We start from the raw sequence: 13569 nt of genomic DNA on the forward strand, positions 1-13569 counted from the left end.
TATAGTTTGGTTCAATTAAAGAGGTTTTAACTAGTGAAGTTTCAATGTAGTAAGTTTGGGTTGAAGTAGAGGTTTAAGGGTCTATAGTTGGATAATTTTTGATTGGCTTGGATCCCTAGGTTGTTAATTTATATATTAGAAAGAGTATAAGTGAGATTAGATAGTCTAGAGTTGTCAAGTTGGTTTGAGATGGCTACTTTGAGTTAGAAACGAGTTTTTGGATCATTCACAGTGCCTAGGAGGTCATAGCAATCAGTTAAGTATGGGTAAAGGGTAACCAAAGTCAAATTATAGGTGTTTTAAGTTATGTTGTGGCGCTCAGCAAGGTCTAAGCACCAGAAATGCGAGAGTCTAATGTCCAGCTGTAAGGTGTCACTCAAGCACTAGAAATGCGAGAAGAATGACATTTAACAGCGAGGAGATGTCGCTCAACTCTAGTCTGCATGGTTTTCTTGTATGGTTTTTTATTCCTTTGGCTTTGTGGTTTCTTCTGAACATTGATATGTATCTTATGACATGATTTGATATGTTTTGTGGAACGTTATCAGTGGTTTGAATGAAGTTGATGCATGTTCCAAAGTTTGATGAATTAAGAGTTTCTGAGGTGAAATTCTAAGTATTATATCAAGTGTTATAGGTATGAATGTAAGAAGCTTAATTTTGGGGGTTATCCTGACACTCTAATGATCATTCATGCTTAATTAAAGAGATGAGTCATGTAGTGAGAGTGGTAGGAGGTCTTACACTCATTTTATATTTATTATTTTAGTTTTTTAATATAGTTTTCTCTTTATATTTACAAAATTTCATTTTTTAATAACTTAATTATTCTTAAAAGTGGATTATGAGTAGTAGGGTACTTGATGTAAAAAAACATTTTAATTTAATTATCCAAATTGTCCAACAATTGAAAAATAGAATCAAGAAAATAAGATTTTTTAGACATTATATAATATGTTAATCTGATCTTATAAATTAAAATTGAATTACTATAGTACAACAAAAACTTCTTATAAAGAATAAATAATCTTCATAACTACTTAAAACATTTTATGCACTATCCTAATATCGATATGGCTATATTAAATAATATGTGCTATATTAAAATAATATATACATATAAAGATATTCCACTTAAAATGTAACTACAATGTTTTTTAGATATATTTTCTGTTATATAATGTTTATCTTACTAATTTTATCTAATATACTTCAAATCATATTTAACTTTTTAATGTTATAAAATCTAATTTAGGTATAAAATTCTAGAAAACAATTGATTTTCAACAGTAAAGAATTGAGGGAAAAAATTAAATTAATTATTAAAAATGAAAGATTTATTAGCTATATTAGTTTCAAAAATAAGAAACTACTTAAATATAAAACAAAATTTGGATGGAGAAGGCTTACCATTAAAATCCGTCACTGGATATAAGTAGTTCCAAAATTGATTTATCTATATATTAAAAGTATTTTTTTAACAAACAAGCTCACTTTAATCATAAAGAAAATAATTATATTTTTCCTCCTAATTTTTATTTATGTATTTAGTCACATTTAGGAACAAAAATAAAAGGTGTTATTTTTATTAATTTGAGTAAATGAGAGTGAAGAAAAATGTAAAATTTATATTAATTATTTATTTATGGTTTTTGTGTTCTAACTTGATTTTCATCATTCAAAATAATGCATGAAAAAAGTGTTTATGAATTTTATAATGAGAGTCTACCAACGACCAAAAGAAAATGTAGTTTATCAAGATATTCGTATTGTTATAATAATTTGTTCCAATGAAAATTATGAGTTGAAAACTCATAATTTTTATATAGATAATGATATTTTGACAACATTTTTTTGACAACTTTTTAACATCATTTACGTGTCATTCTGTGATTGGTCTATATTGGTGTTTATGATTATTATTATTGATTGTCGAGTAATTTTGGACCAATCACAGAATGACACGTAAATGATGTTAAAATGTTGTCAAAAAAATATTATCAAAGTATAATTGTCCTTTTTATATATGTCTTCAACAAAAAGAATCTAATTCCAAACATGAGCTTGTTTGTAATCTAAAGGAACACTACTTTTGTCACAACAATCAAATTAAAAGACTATTTCTACAAAATGAGATGAAAGTTTGTCAAAAAAAAAAGAATATTTTTACTTTGTGTGGTAGTAATCAGGGATAAAAATTAGTTACATTTTATGAAATTTGTCTAATTCAATCAATTAACTTATAAATTAATTTTATTATATTTCAATTTCAATTATATTGTAAAAAATTATACAATACTTGCAATTAATTACTCAAATAAATTGAATTCAGTTTTAAATATTTTTTATTTCATAATTAATCATATTTCCATTTTTTTCTCATTTTTATTAAATTTTAACTAAAGGTATTTTAATAATTTGTTATATTATTTCATTAATTTAGTTTTTTTTATTTGATTACATCAATCCAATTAATATGATGATTATGCTAAAGAAATTTGTCTATCCTCACTTTCTAAATGAAACAAAAAGATTTATCATTCAAGAAAAAGCAATAGACAGCCAACTCAAGAAATTAATTTTCTTTGTTCGGTAAATGCAATTTCTTTGTATATTCTATAAACTGTATCTTCTCTTTAAGTTGTTTTCCCTTTCTGTGTAGTATAGTATAGAGAGAAAAAAAAGGTAAAACTAAGTCATGTAAAAAAAAGTGAAAATTAATGTTGGTGAGTAGCATCCTCGGGACTCTAATCCGAATCTGGCTCATTCTCATTCCAGATTCTTTCACAAAGCCTCCAAGCTACGTTTGTAATCTCCTTGTTTCCACTTGCTAACAAATTATGAATCTTTTCATATACTCCGTCACATTCCATTACCTTGGCAACATAAACATTGTCTTCACTCTGGTCATCTTTTCCCACCTTCAAAAAGTTTACCAGCCCCTCCAAACACATTAACACAAGTTTTGGGTCTGGACTAGCCAAGAGTTCACATAGTCCCTTAATGCAACCTTGATCAGCCAGGTACCTACAATTTATAGTCAAATTATGATACAAGTTTTTCATGCAAACCAAAACCTGAGTATCAAATTATCAAGGAAAAACCATACCTAACATTCTCCTTAGTTCCTGCGCCAGACACATTGCAAATCGCCCACGCTGCTGACTTCTTGACCTCGAAGTCGGCAATATAAAGAATTTCAACAAGAAGAGGAACAACGTTGGCATCAACAACAGCCTGCAGCAGAAATAATAACAACAATTTTTCAAAGGTCTCACTATCCCGTAAATTCTCATGAAGATTTGTGATATCTTATCTCCTAATCAAAATACACACGTCAAAATAAAGAATGGAAAAAGAGCTGGTTTTAGGACTTTACTACTAAATTATCAGTTAACATTTCCTTACCTGTATTTGAGATTGACTCCCGCCAGTGATATTTGTGATTATCCAACAAATTTCTCTAAAGATTCTTTTTTTGTATTCCTTCATAAGAAGTTGGTGAAGAGACGGGAGCACTCTGCTATCAAGTACAATCTGAAAATGCATACAACAATATGTTACTAATATATATTGATATTTAAAAAATAAAAGAAATTTAATTAAAATGTTAATATTTTAAATTGTACAGTGGATATATTTTACTTTATGTCCCCTGTATTACATTTGGTTGAAGGTAATACATGTAAAGGGGATAAAAAAGACATTGTCTTAATATGACTTCTTGATACCATACGCTCTTCAACTACAAGATTAGACACACGATCATACATTAAGATAATATAAAAATCACGTCAAACATGCTTTAGAAGAATCAGAAATAAATTGTACATGGTTCTTTCTACCTGTGTCTGAACATCATCACCGGCAGCAATATTTCCTAGAGCCTGAAGCGCGGGTAAAGTAACTTTACCTGATGGATGACTTCAAAAAAGAAACTTAATCATCCCAAACTGTCCAGCGATAAAAAATAATGGTGTACTGACATGATGCATCAAATTAAGTTGTAAAGAGCTGAGTAACATACTGCAGAAGTTCCACAAGTTTTGGGCAAACTCCTAGTTCAATAACAGCTTGAACACTGTTAGTTGGGCCTTCCACAAGGTAACAGAGAGCCCAACATGTATGTTGTACAACTTCATCATCGTCGAAGTGGACTAGTCGCTGAAGGACGGGTAATGCAGGTCGTACCTAACAAAGATCAAGCCCATTTCTCAATAACACAATACTGAAAACATAAGTCTGCATAACATGGAGAAGAGAGGACAGCAAACGAATATACAAATCAACTGTGTTTATATTTATACAGGATCACATGGCGCCCAGTCAGTTTGCTTTTGTAACCATTGAATAAGCATGCTTTTACAGAGATAAATCATGAATAAGTTTGCTTCCAAATTATTAAATGTGTGATCAGTCTCAAGCAATATCTTAGGAAATGTCTCCAACCTCTTCTAAATCTACTGAAGGCTTTCCACGGAGAAGATTAGATAAACACCACGATGCATGCCTCAACATGGACAATCTTGAATGTGGTTGCAGCTGAGATAATAAAGGCAAGAGAGCACCATGGTTAAGAATAAGATCCCTATTGCTTACGGAATCACCGGCGATGTTCCCTAAAGCCCCTACGGTCTGTTCAAGAAAGGGAAACCAAACTCGATTAAGTAGAAAACTATCTTCATTTTTTTTTCCTTTGGAGGGCGGGGACACAAATTAACAAGAGAAATTGAAGAGTTTAATAGTCAATCAAAAGACATGACCTGTTCTTTGATATTATCATCGGTACAACTGAGAAGATTCACCAAAGGGGGAATAACACCATGGTCTACTAGAACTGTTGTGAATTGAGATGCTCCCGAAGCAAGATTAGTTAGAACACAGACAGACTCTAACTGCAGAATAAGAAGAATAATAACAAAGGTGAATGAATGAGAAAGTAAAAAGATTTGGAAAATCCAATGTCTACATTTGTACCTGCAACCGAGGTGTATCTTCCCTTGACAAGAACTCCACAAAGCGAGGGACAACACCCGTCGAAACGACCTCTTCAATTGGAGGGTTCTCTTAATTAACATAAATAAACCCAGAATGTTAAAATTGTTTGATCAAGATTAAGAATGTACGATACAAGAAATATGAATTGAAATCGCACCGAGTTCTAGCAGACTTCCCAGGCTCATGGCTGCCGCCAACTGTTCGTCAGTGTTCTCAGACCATAGTTTCAGTGCATCTTCAGGAATATCTTCCAAGAACTAATGAAAAAAAGATTGAAAGGCTGTTGATGAAAGGAGCAAGAAATTGAAAGAAAGTTGTGGGTGAAGGAACGAACCGTGTCAAAGGACTGGGTGGTATGAGTCTCTCTTCGTTTCTTGAGAAGAGATTCTTCGCGTTTGACCTTTCTGATGCCGACGAGTTCTTCTTCTCTCTTTTTCTTACCCTTTTCTGCCTCGGGTGTATTCTTATAGGTTTTCTTTCTTGCAGGAGAACCAAAACCAGAAGGAGAATGTGAACCACTAGCAGAACCAGAACTGGTGGCAGAACCAGAACCGGTGGCAGAACCAGAACCGGTGGCAGAACCAGAACCGGTGGCAGAACCAGAACCGGTGGCAGAACCAGAACCAGGTCGCAGAGACATTTTCCACTTCTTAATTCTACTTTCTTTCACAACAATAAAAGTGAAAAGTGAAAACTGAAAACTGAATCGCCTCTATTTATTCAAACCATAACTTGAGCGCGCGCAACTACCTATTAATACGTCTCTTTTTTTTCCCTTACTTAAATTAAAGACGATCAAAATAAATAAATTTAATACCTAAGAAATAAAATAAACAGAAAATTAATATTTTTTAAAATTTCAAAACCCTAATGTAAGCTTGGTCGATTATAATCATCATTGTTAAATATGACAACTAATAAAAAATTAAAAGGAATTTAAATATTGTATCATTCGTGTGATGCTTCATGGTGCCAATGATTCAAACATTTTCCACCTTCTTGGCACTTTGATAGAGAGTTTAGGGATTGACCGAATTTAATTACTCTCTAACTTTTTTCCATCAAAGTCAACAAACACTTTTTAAAATTGAAGTTTCAATTGATAATTTGTGATAAATTTCAATAACTACATAGTACTATTACTCACTTACAAGTCAACCACAAAGTAATGTTAAAAATGATCTCCTCTATATGTTTTAGTAGTTGATCCACATGAGAGGTGAATAGGCAAGAACCAGAGGTGTAGGTAGCATTTGGCACAAGATTACTATAAAAGATTATTTCTATGATGTTATATTTTGTTTGCATATTGTTGAAGAAGTCCCTAGCAATATGGAGTCCACCATTATGTATGTTCTCAACTTTAGCGAGCCGGAACATAGGTTTCAGAACCTAAATTAGAATCTCTTCTTCATTTCCCTAAAAAAAAAATCTCCATTTTCAGAAATCATTTTAAAAGATAAAGCCGTAGCCACTTTGCACAATGAGCTTTCAAAATAGGTTTAGTTCAAGAACCCATAAAAATTTCATAAAGTACATTAAATTAGAAAAAATATTAACTTGAATCCATCTTTTCTATCATTTTGCCAAATCAAACAACGATACTTTTCTTTAAGTAATTCAGAACAAACGGCAAATACACCTGTAATATCTTTAAAGTATCGTTTATTAATGTTTTTTCTTATGTTAGATAAAGTACATATCTCTACGTAAGGTATATTAGGGATTTCGTGTTCAATGAAAATAATAAGAAATATTTATAGTATATAATTAAGTATAAATTTTACTTTATCAATTTTATAAGATCGATATCAACTTAAAATCTACTTATTAATATTTTATGAATCTCACCGATAAAAAATAAAATGAATTTATAAAATATAATTATGAAAGTAAACTTAACTTTACAAATTTATTGTAATAAAATTTGTTAGTTGTTAAACATGTCGTTCCTATAAAACGATCCATTAATATTTAGTTTTTCGTTTAAAGTATGTCTTGAAAAATATATATCTCAACTTATAGACAAAGTAATTGCAAACATGATATTTTAAATATATCACATTATGTTTATATGTTACATAAGTAATATAAACATTAAAAGACTTTTATTTCTTTTGTAAATCTTTTTCTATACTTCAAAGTGAGTACTTTCATCAGAATCAAATATAAGTTTATGAAATGTCATAATGATAAATTTAAGTATAGTTTATATAATAACTTTATCCTATTTAATGTTATCTGTTATCTGATATGATTTATTGAACTAGTATTTATTATTCTTTTTGTTTTCTCAATATCAAGCTTTAGTAAAGGATAACACGAGAAAAAAATTTATTTTTGAAATGAGAGTAGTAAAATTAAATAATAGTAAGGTTTGATTGCAATTTTAGTTTCTTGTTATTTTCGTATTATCGTAACTATGGTTTTAAAATTTGTACTTTTTAAAAATTTTCGTAATATTTTTGTTGGCTAAAGACGGAAAGAGATAAATGGATTACCACCCTACTCTACTCGCCTTTAAATTTTGTAATCAACCGTAGTTTTTTTTAAACTATAAATACGAGACAATGAAATTGAGGAGAAAAGGCTTGCCGGGTGTGAGGTTTTTATAGTTAAAAAGCAACAATTATAGGACTTGTTATTAATACAATTTGAAAGTGATTTGGTATATTTTTAAAATTCAGATTGGACTTAATTAATGATGAATAAGCATTAAGGGATTAAAGCTATGTAAAAAAAAGTACGGAAAAGAATTACATAATAAAGCTCAAATCACTAAAATTGCTGAAAAACAAACTACAAATCGAAATGGAGAATTTTACAAAATATGGAAGTTAAAATTACACATCAGTTAGTTTTATTTTATTTAGCAAGTAAATTAGCTGTTTTTGTTTATATTTGAGTCTGAAATATTGTTTCGTTACTAAATATTTTAAAATTAAATATGTTTTTAATTTTTAAATTATCAAGTGTTTTTAATATCTCTCGGAGTTAAAGAAAAGCTATGTTTTTAATATCTCTCGGAGTTAAAGAAAAGCTAAGGTGACTAAAGGTGGTCTCCCACGTCCTTTTTTTACTAACACTGAGTGAATCTGCTTCTCTCCCTACGTCTTCTTCCACTCTTCTTTAGTTCTCTTTAACAATAAAGAACGAGAGCTCACGACGTGGCTAGGCACATTCCCGACGCCGATCTGCATTTTCAACAGACATTATGCAGATACCTTAATAATTTATATATTCTATTGAGAGAGTATGATAATAAAAGGAGCAATCCATTAAAATAAAAGAATAGATAAAAGAGGTGGCTTTCAGAGTGTGAGAAATACCATGTCATAATTTACATCCATAAAGGATTAATTAACACAAAAAGATTCACATGAAGAAATTGGAAATTAAGCAGACAGCAGACACATAAACAACAATTAAATGAAGCAAGCACAAGGAAGAATGAAGAGCCTAAGCTCTTGCCTTGAAAGGAATGGCTCGGATAACTATCTGGTGATATAAAGCAGCAAGAGCAGCTCCAATGATAGGTCCAACCCAGAAAATCCACTGTAAAACCACAGAATGAAAAATTAATATCAGAACAAAAGTTGAAATCTTGAAAAATTATGCAAGAAAGGAACGTACTTGATATTGGCTGCTCCAAGACTCCTAACAGGGTTAATTCCAGTTCCTGTGATGAGAATGGTGGCCAAGTGGACCAAGAACACAACAAATCCGATGGGAAGTGGAGCCAAAATCTGCAATTACGTCATACCATAAAATTAATTTCTGCGGTCAAGAGAAAGTAATGACCGCAGAAAGGATAAAAGGTCCATTGCCGACACCAAGGACGAGAAGGATGGCTCCATGTGCGCCGCCTTCACCGCTGCTGCCTTCGTCGTCGCCGCCTGGACGTCGTGCGCCGTCAAGGAGGCCGGGCGTGGGAGGGAGTTCGCCAGGTGGGGGGATGTTCAGAATGGCGGCGGAGCCCTTGACGTGAGGGCAGCCACCAAGGAAGGAGACGGAGGGAGAGAAGTAGATTCACTCACCGTCAGCAAAAGAAATTGACGTGTCACACCCGGCTTCTTTTTATCAGTTCGATAGTTTTGAGAGTACGAAAAATTAAGATTATTTTAAGAAAAATGATCAAAATATAACTTAGTTTTAAAAGAAACTTAAAAATAAATTTGTGGATTAAAAACCTATTTAATTTAATATTTTATTTACTAATTAATTGACAGTACAGGGGTAGGATTTTAATTACGGAAAATAAGTTGTATTGTTCAAGATTGTTTGAAATAATAAATGCCTATATTATGTTTATATTATATGAATATAGAAAGATTTTATTGTATTTAAACAGAAATAAATACATAATTTAATATAAATATAAAAAGTAATATAATAAATCATTAAATTAAGATAATAACCTAGGTATAAATAAGGACTACGAACTTTCTTTAGGAAAAAGATTTTAAATTGAAAAAATTAAAATAAAATTGATAAAATAAAAAGAGAAAAGATGGAATACGTTAAAGAAGAGACTGTGACTTGTCTTATAAGCATATTATATTGTAGAGTGTGATTAAAGAGAGTAGTTATGCAGATTTTGGGCAATTCTGGAAAGATGAGAAAGAAGACATTGTCCAGCACAAAATAAATGAAGCTTGATTCCACTTTTTTTATAATTTTGATACTAAATTTTGTGAGAAAATAAAGGGAAAAAGAGAAGAATCTCTATCACTTCTTCCACATGACTGGGCCTTCCCATTTGTCGTTTTTTCTATCCTTTTAAAGAGGCCACGTGTAGTAATTCACACTTCTGGCCCACTAATCATTTCTTTATTTTCCATTAATTTATTCCTAAGACAACCTTCTTTTATTCTCTCTTTCTTTCTTCTTTTTTTCCCATTTCATCTATTCTGTTTTTTCAATTTACCCACAACTTTATTCTCATAGTTATAGTTTTCCATAAATAATCCTATATTTTATCTCCATATCTTTCAGTTTATCTTTGTGTAAATTAATATTCGCTTTGTATTTCTCATAATTGAAACCTAGATTTTATTCAAGTAAAATTTTTTCAGAAATTTAAATCCTAGTAAACAAATCGAGGAATGAGCCTGGTGCCCAGAAATTAGTAAGCATGACTGTCATAGCAGACCAAATCACATTTACCACAAATTTAATAATACAAAAATTATCTTTCTAAATGGTCAAACTGATAAACAGACCCAACAATTGTAGATTCAATGGAAAAACTCCAATTTAACAGTGATCTTTTCAAAAAAAAAATTCCTCACCTCAATTGTACAACAAGTGGTATTTCACTCACTAATTCGTCTTCTTTATTGCTCAGATAAGTTATATATGAATAATCACGAATCCTAGATTTATAGATATTTTTATATAAAAAAAAATTCCGTATCATAAGATTTAAAAAATGTCTCGTTATAGTTTTTAATGGTTCAATCAAGGGTTAGCGTTAAAATAGTTGAGTAAAAAGAATATTTTTCTCGACAGAAAGAATGTTAATACAGGAGATAAGTACACTCTAGAAGAAAATATTTGGAGTTCAAATATGAATTAAGATTTATATCAGATAAACTTTAACGAGTTAAATAACATATAAAAAAAATGACTTAAGATTTTAATAAAAAATTGATTTAATTTGAAGGTAATTATTATTTTTCTTTTATATGAATGAATTGTGACTCATTAATAAAGATTCCGATGAGTTTAATAATAAGTGGATTCAACTTGAAGATATAAAAAAGTGAAGTTTTATTTTAAATTATCTAAATCATCTTTAGTTAGACAAGAAAGATGGCAAGGCTGAACACCCAACTAATTATGATGTTTTAGGTCCCATGTGCACCAAATTTAAGCTATATAAAACACAAATCCAGAGTTTGAAACAGCTGATGACACCCATGATGACGTCAAGGAAAATGCTCCAACAACAGACAAACTAGTGGTCTCATTTACCATATCAAGGACTTTAATTAATCCCAATTTTGAAAGGCCATCAAACAAACATGTACATAATTTTATAGGCAACACACTGACACGAATTCCATATCCCTAGTCATGGTATGAGGTCAAAATGAAGTATAGTTTATGGAATATCTAAGGCAAATAGAATCAATATTGTCCTTGGTATATTTTTTCCCCTTAAGATGGGTCCATAAAGTTTAAGGTGTTGTCAGTGAATAATTTAAAGACAATTTGGGGTTTCACATCAACACTCGTAAAATAAACTATTATTACATAACCTAAAATATTAATATATTATTATATTAATAAAATAGTTATGAGGTGGGCTTTTAAAAGTATAATTTTCTTTGTTGTTATGTAAAGAAAGTCTTTTAATATTTTCCTTATACCTTAAGCTGTTAACCATATATGTGTAGAAGTCTTGGTGGAATGAAGAAATGAGAGTAATTGTTGAGAAGAAAAAGATAGGGGACAGAGTTTGTGGCGAGTGTGTGCCCCATCTCCTGATTCTGTGAAGAAAAGGGTTAAATGGAAGCACATGGGTGCATGTGGAATGTGATGGTTAAGGGAAAGGACAAAGAATGTAGTAATTATGTGGAAAGAAGGTGTGGAATTTTGAGAATTGAAAGTTGAAAAATGGAGGAAAGGGTGGTGGGTTAGCCACATGGCATGGGATGTCACTGTGGGAAAAATGAGAGATGTATTGTCAAGGTTGCACGCGTGTCAGGACTCAATAAGGAAAAAGGTGTTTAGGCAGAGAGAGATAGACAGAGAGAGAAAGAGAACATTGTCTAGGATCTGACCCATATTTGTCTGTTCCAAGGAGAACAATGTGGATGCAAATACAAAAGGCCAATGACCATTCTAATTCTTCAAAAGCCACGTGAAACCCATTTTCACATACTACTCACTCGCATGCAATGCTATGCAACCCAATCTCATCATCACTCATCTCACGTCTCTCTGTGTGGGACATCCCAATCACATGACATGAATCTCAGGCCACCCTACGTTCCTTTTTGGTTTCACAACCAAACACTACAAATGTGTCCACATTATTATCTATGTCTGTAGCAAGAGATTTTTACTAAATTACTTTGAATATGTGTATGAGGGAGTAAATCAAGTGAAAACTGGTTTTAGCTAGGGTGCCCCTCCATTTCCTCTGCTACAACAGACAAGTCTGCAGGTCTTAACTTGTTTCTCGTCAATAATTGTGAACCTGTTTATACTATATCCCAGCCTTCAAAAGATATACCATATCATAGTACTAATACTATATAACAGTATAAGACATGTCTTATTATTCTCGATTATAACTTCCTCAACTGAAATAATAAAAAAATGAGGATAAAAAAATGGAGAAGAGGAATTTAAAGCTGAAAACCAATAAAAACGATATATAAACATATATAATAAACAAAAATAGGAACGCTAAAAAACAAAGTAAGTCAACTCAAACGGAGAGGAGCGGGGGACGACGGACCGCCGGCGAGAAGGTCGGCGAGAGCCGTCATGGCTCGCACTTGCATCTCCAAGGCAGAGATATAATCACCGGCTTCTTCTAGAAGCTTCGGGAACGACACCTTCCGGCAACCGGGGATTAACCGTCCGAGGGAGCGCGCTTTCTTCTGCAGCGGCGGGGCCGTTCTCCGAATCTCCGGCGTCCTCTTCTTCATCAGTCCAGCGCGGGACTTCCTGGCCTTCATGTGGTGCCTCCCCTTCCACCGGCCAAACGGATTTGTGAGAATCGCGCGGCTCCAGCGAGTTCGGCCTTTGGCCGTGGCGGCGAGGGCACGGTCGGCGGCTGCGCGGACATCGCTGGCAGCGGCAGGGCTGTTACGGCGGAGCGCGTGGAGGAGGTTAGTGGCGTAGATGCGGTGTTCGGTTTGGGAAGTCCATGGAGAGGGAGCGGAAGCGAGGGAAGCGTGGTGTTTGCGGCGCTTCTTGTGATTGGATTGTTGCGATGACGTAACAGAATGGAGGTTGGGGTGGAAAGACGCCATGAGAAGAGAATGATGGAGAGAAGAGGGATATGATTGGAATTGTTTTTGAAAATAGAGAAGGTGGAAGCGATGATTGACTGATCAGAAATTGCAAGAATTGGAATTCATATTTGAACGAGAAGAATGAGAGAAGAAGATTATGATATTAAGGTGGGTGCATGAGAGAGAGAATAAAAGAGAATTCACGAGGATCCACGCGTCCTTCTCTTTACTTTTCATTTCTTTTTCTTTCTCTAAATTTTGGTTGCGTTCAGAGTATAATTTCTAATTTCCATTTTTACCCCTGCTGTATTTCCGTGTTGAGCATACTTTTTTTTCGGTTTTGTAATTTGCAATGCACTTTTTAAGTTTTTTTTTTACGTGTATTCTTATTTTACACTTTGATATGTATAATTTTTTGACAAAGTGATGATTCATTTGCCTTTTTTTTAAGAAAATAACACTAATTTGACTTGTATGGTATAAAATTATGGGTTGGAGAAGGACAAAATGGAGCGAGTAGGTAAAGATTTGAAAGTTTGACTAGAAAAGCAAGATGAATAACAAGACTGTAGTTGAAAGTTTTCCGATAACAAATGGA

General features: G+C 32.4%; 2 protein-coding genes, 1 long non-coding RNA gene and 1 pseudogene across 3 annotated transcripts; all 4 read right to left on the bottom strand.

The window, feature by feature from the left end:
• Positions 1-2605: 2605 nt before the first annotated feature.
• LOC124838967 (importin subunit alpha-1b-like) lies at positions 2606-4685 on the bottom strand. Its single transcript, XM_088115722.1, has 7 exons — positions 4677-4685; positions 4450-4635; positions 4028-4191; positions 3846-3924; positions 3409-3537; positions 3110-3237; positions 2606-3027 (listed from the first exon to the last, which is right to left on the bottom strand). The coding sequence occupies exons 1-7, from the start codon at positions 4683-4685 to the stop codon at positions 2748-2750; spliced, it is 975 nt and encodes a 324-aa protein (XP_087971848.1). The 3' UTR covers positions 2606-2747.
• Positions 4686-5114: 429 nt separating this feature from the next.
• On the bottom strand, positions 5115-5652 carry LOC148198156 (importin subunit alpha-like). Its single transcript, XM_088115723.1, has 2 exons — positions 5333-5652; positions 5115-5255 (listed from the first exon to the last, which is right to left on the bottom strand). Exons 1-2 carry the CDS (start codon positions 5636-5638, stop codon positions 5115-5117), a joined length of 447 nt encoding a protein of 148 aa, XP_087971849.1. The 5' UTR covers positions 5639-5652.
• Positions 5653-8282: 2630 nt separating this feature from the next.
• On the bottom strand, positions 8283-9058 carry LOC124838972 (uncharacterized). The gene is made up of 2 exons (XR_007028886.2): positions 8632-9058; positions 8283-8553 (listed from the first exon to the last, which is right to left on the bottom strand). It is a non-coding gene; the product is annotated as an uncharacterized LOC124838972 (long non-coding RNA).
• Positions 9059-12355: 3297 nt separating this feature from the next.
• Positions 12356-13190, bottom strand: LOC124838946 (transcription factor bHLH149 pseudogene; annotated as a pseudogene).
• Positions 13191-13569: the final 379 nt, after the last annotated feature.

The sequence above is a fragment of the Vigna umbellata genome, chromosome 5, assembly GCF_029865625.1.
Source record: "Vigna umbellata cultivar VRB3 chromosome 5, Vumbellata_1.0, whole genome shotgun sequence".
In the NCBI taxonomy this organism is placed as follows: domain Eukaryota; kingdom Viridiplantae; phylum Streptophyta; class Magnoliopsida; order Fabales; family Fabaceae; genus Vigna; species Vigna umbellata.

Bases quoted from the DNA above. Each gene is read 5' to 3' on its own strand.
- LOC124838967 (XM_088115722.1), bottom strand. The intron at 3,925-4,027 runs GTATGTTACTCA...TCTTTTTTGAAG, and splicing joins AAACTTGTGGAACTTCTGCA to TCATCCATCAGGTAAAGTTA. The intron at 3,028-3,109 runs GTATGGTTTTTC...TATAAATTGTAG, and splicing joins GGAACTAAGGAGAATGTTAG to GTACCTGGCTGATCAAGGTT.
- LOC148198156 (XM_088115723.1), bottom strand. From the start codon at position 5,638: ATGTCTCTGCGACCTGGTTCTGGTTCTGCCACCGGTTCTGGTTCTGCC. The intron at 5,256-5,332 runs GTTCGTTCCTTC...TTTTTTCATTAG, and splicing joins CCACCCAGTCCTTTGACACG to TTCTTGGAAGATATTCCTGA.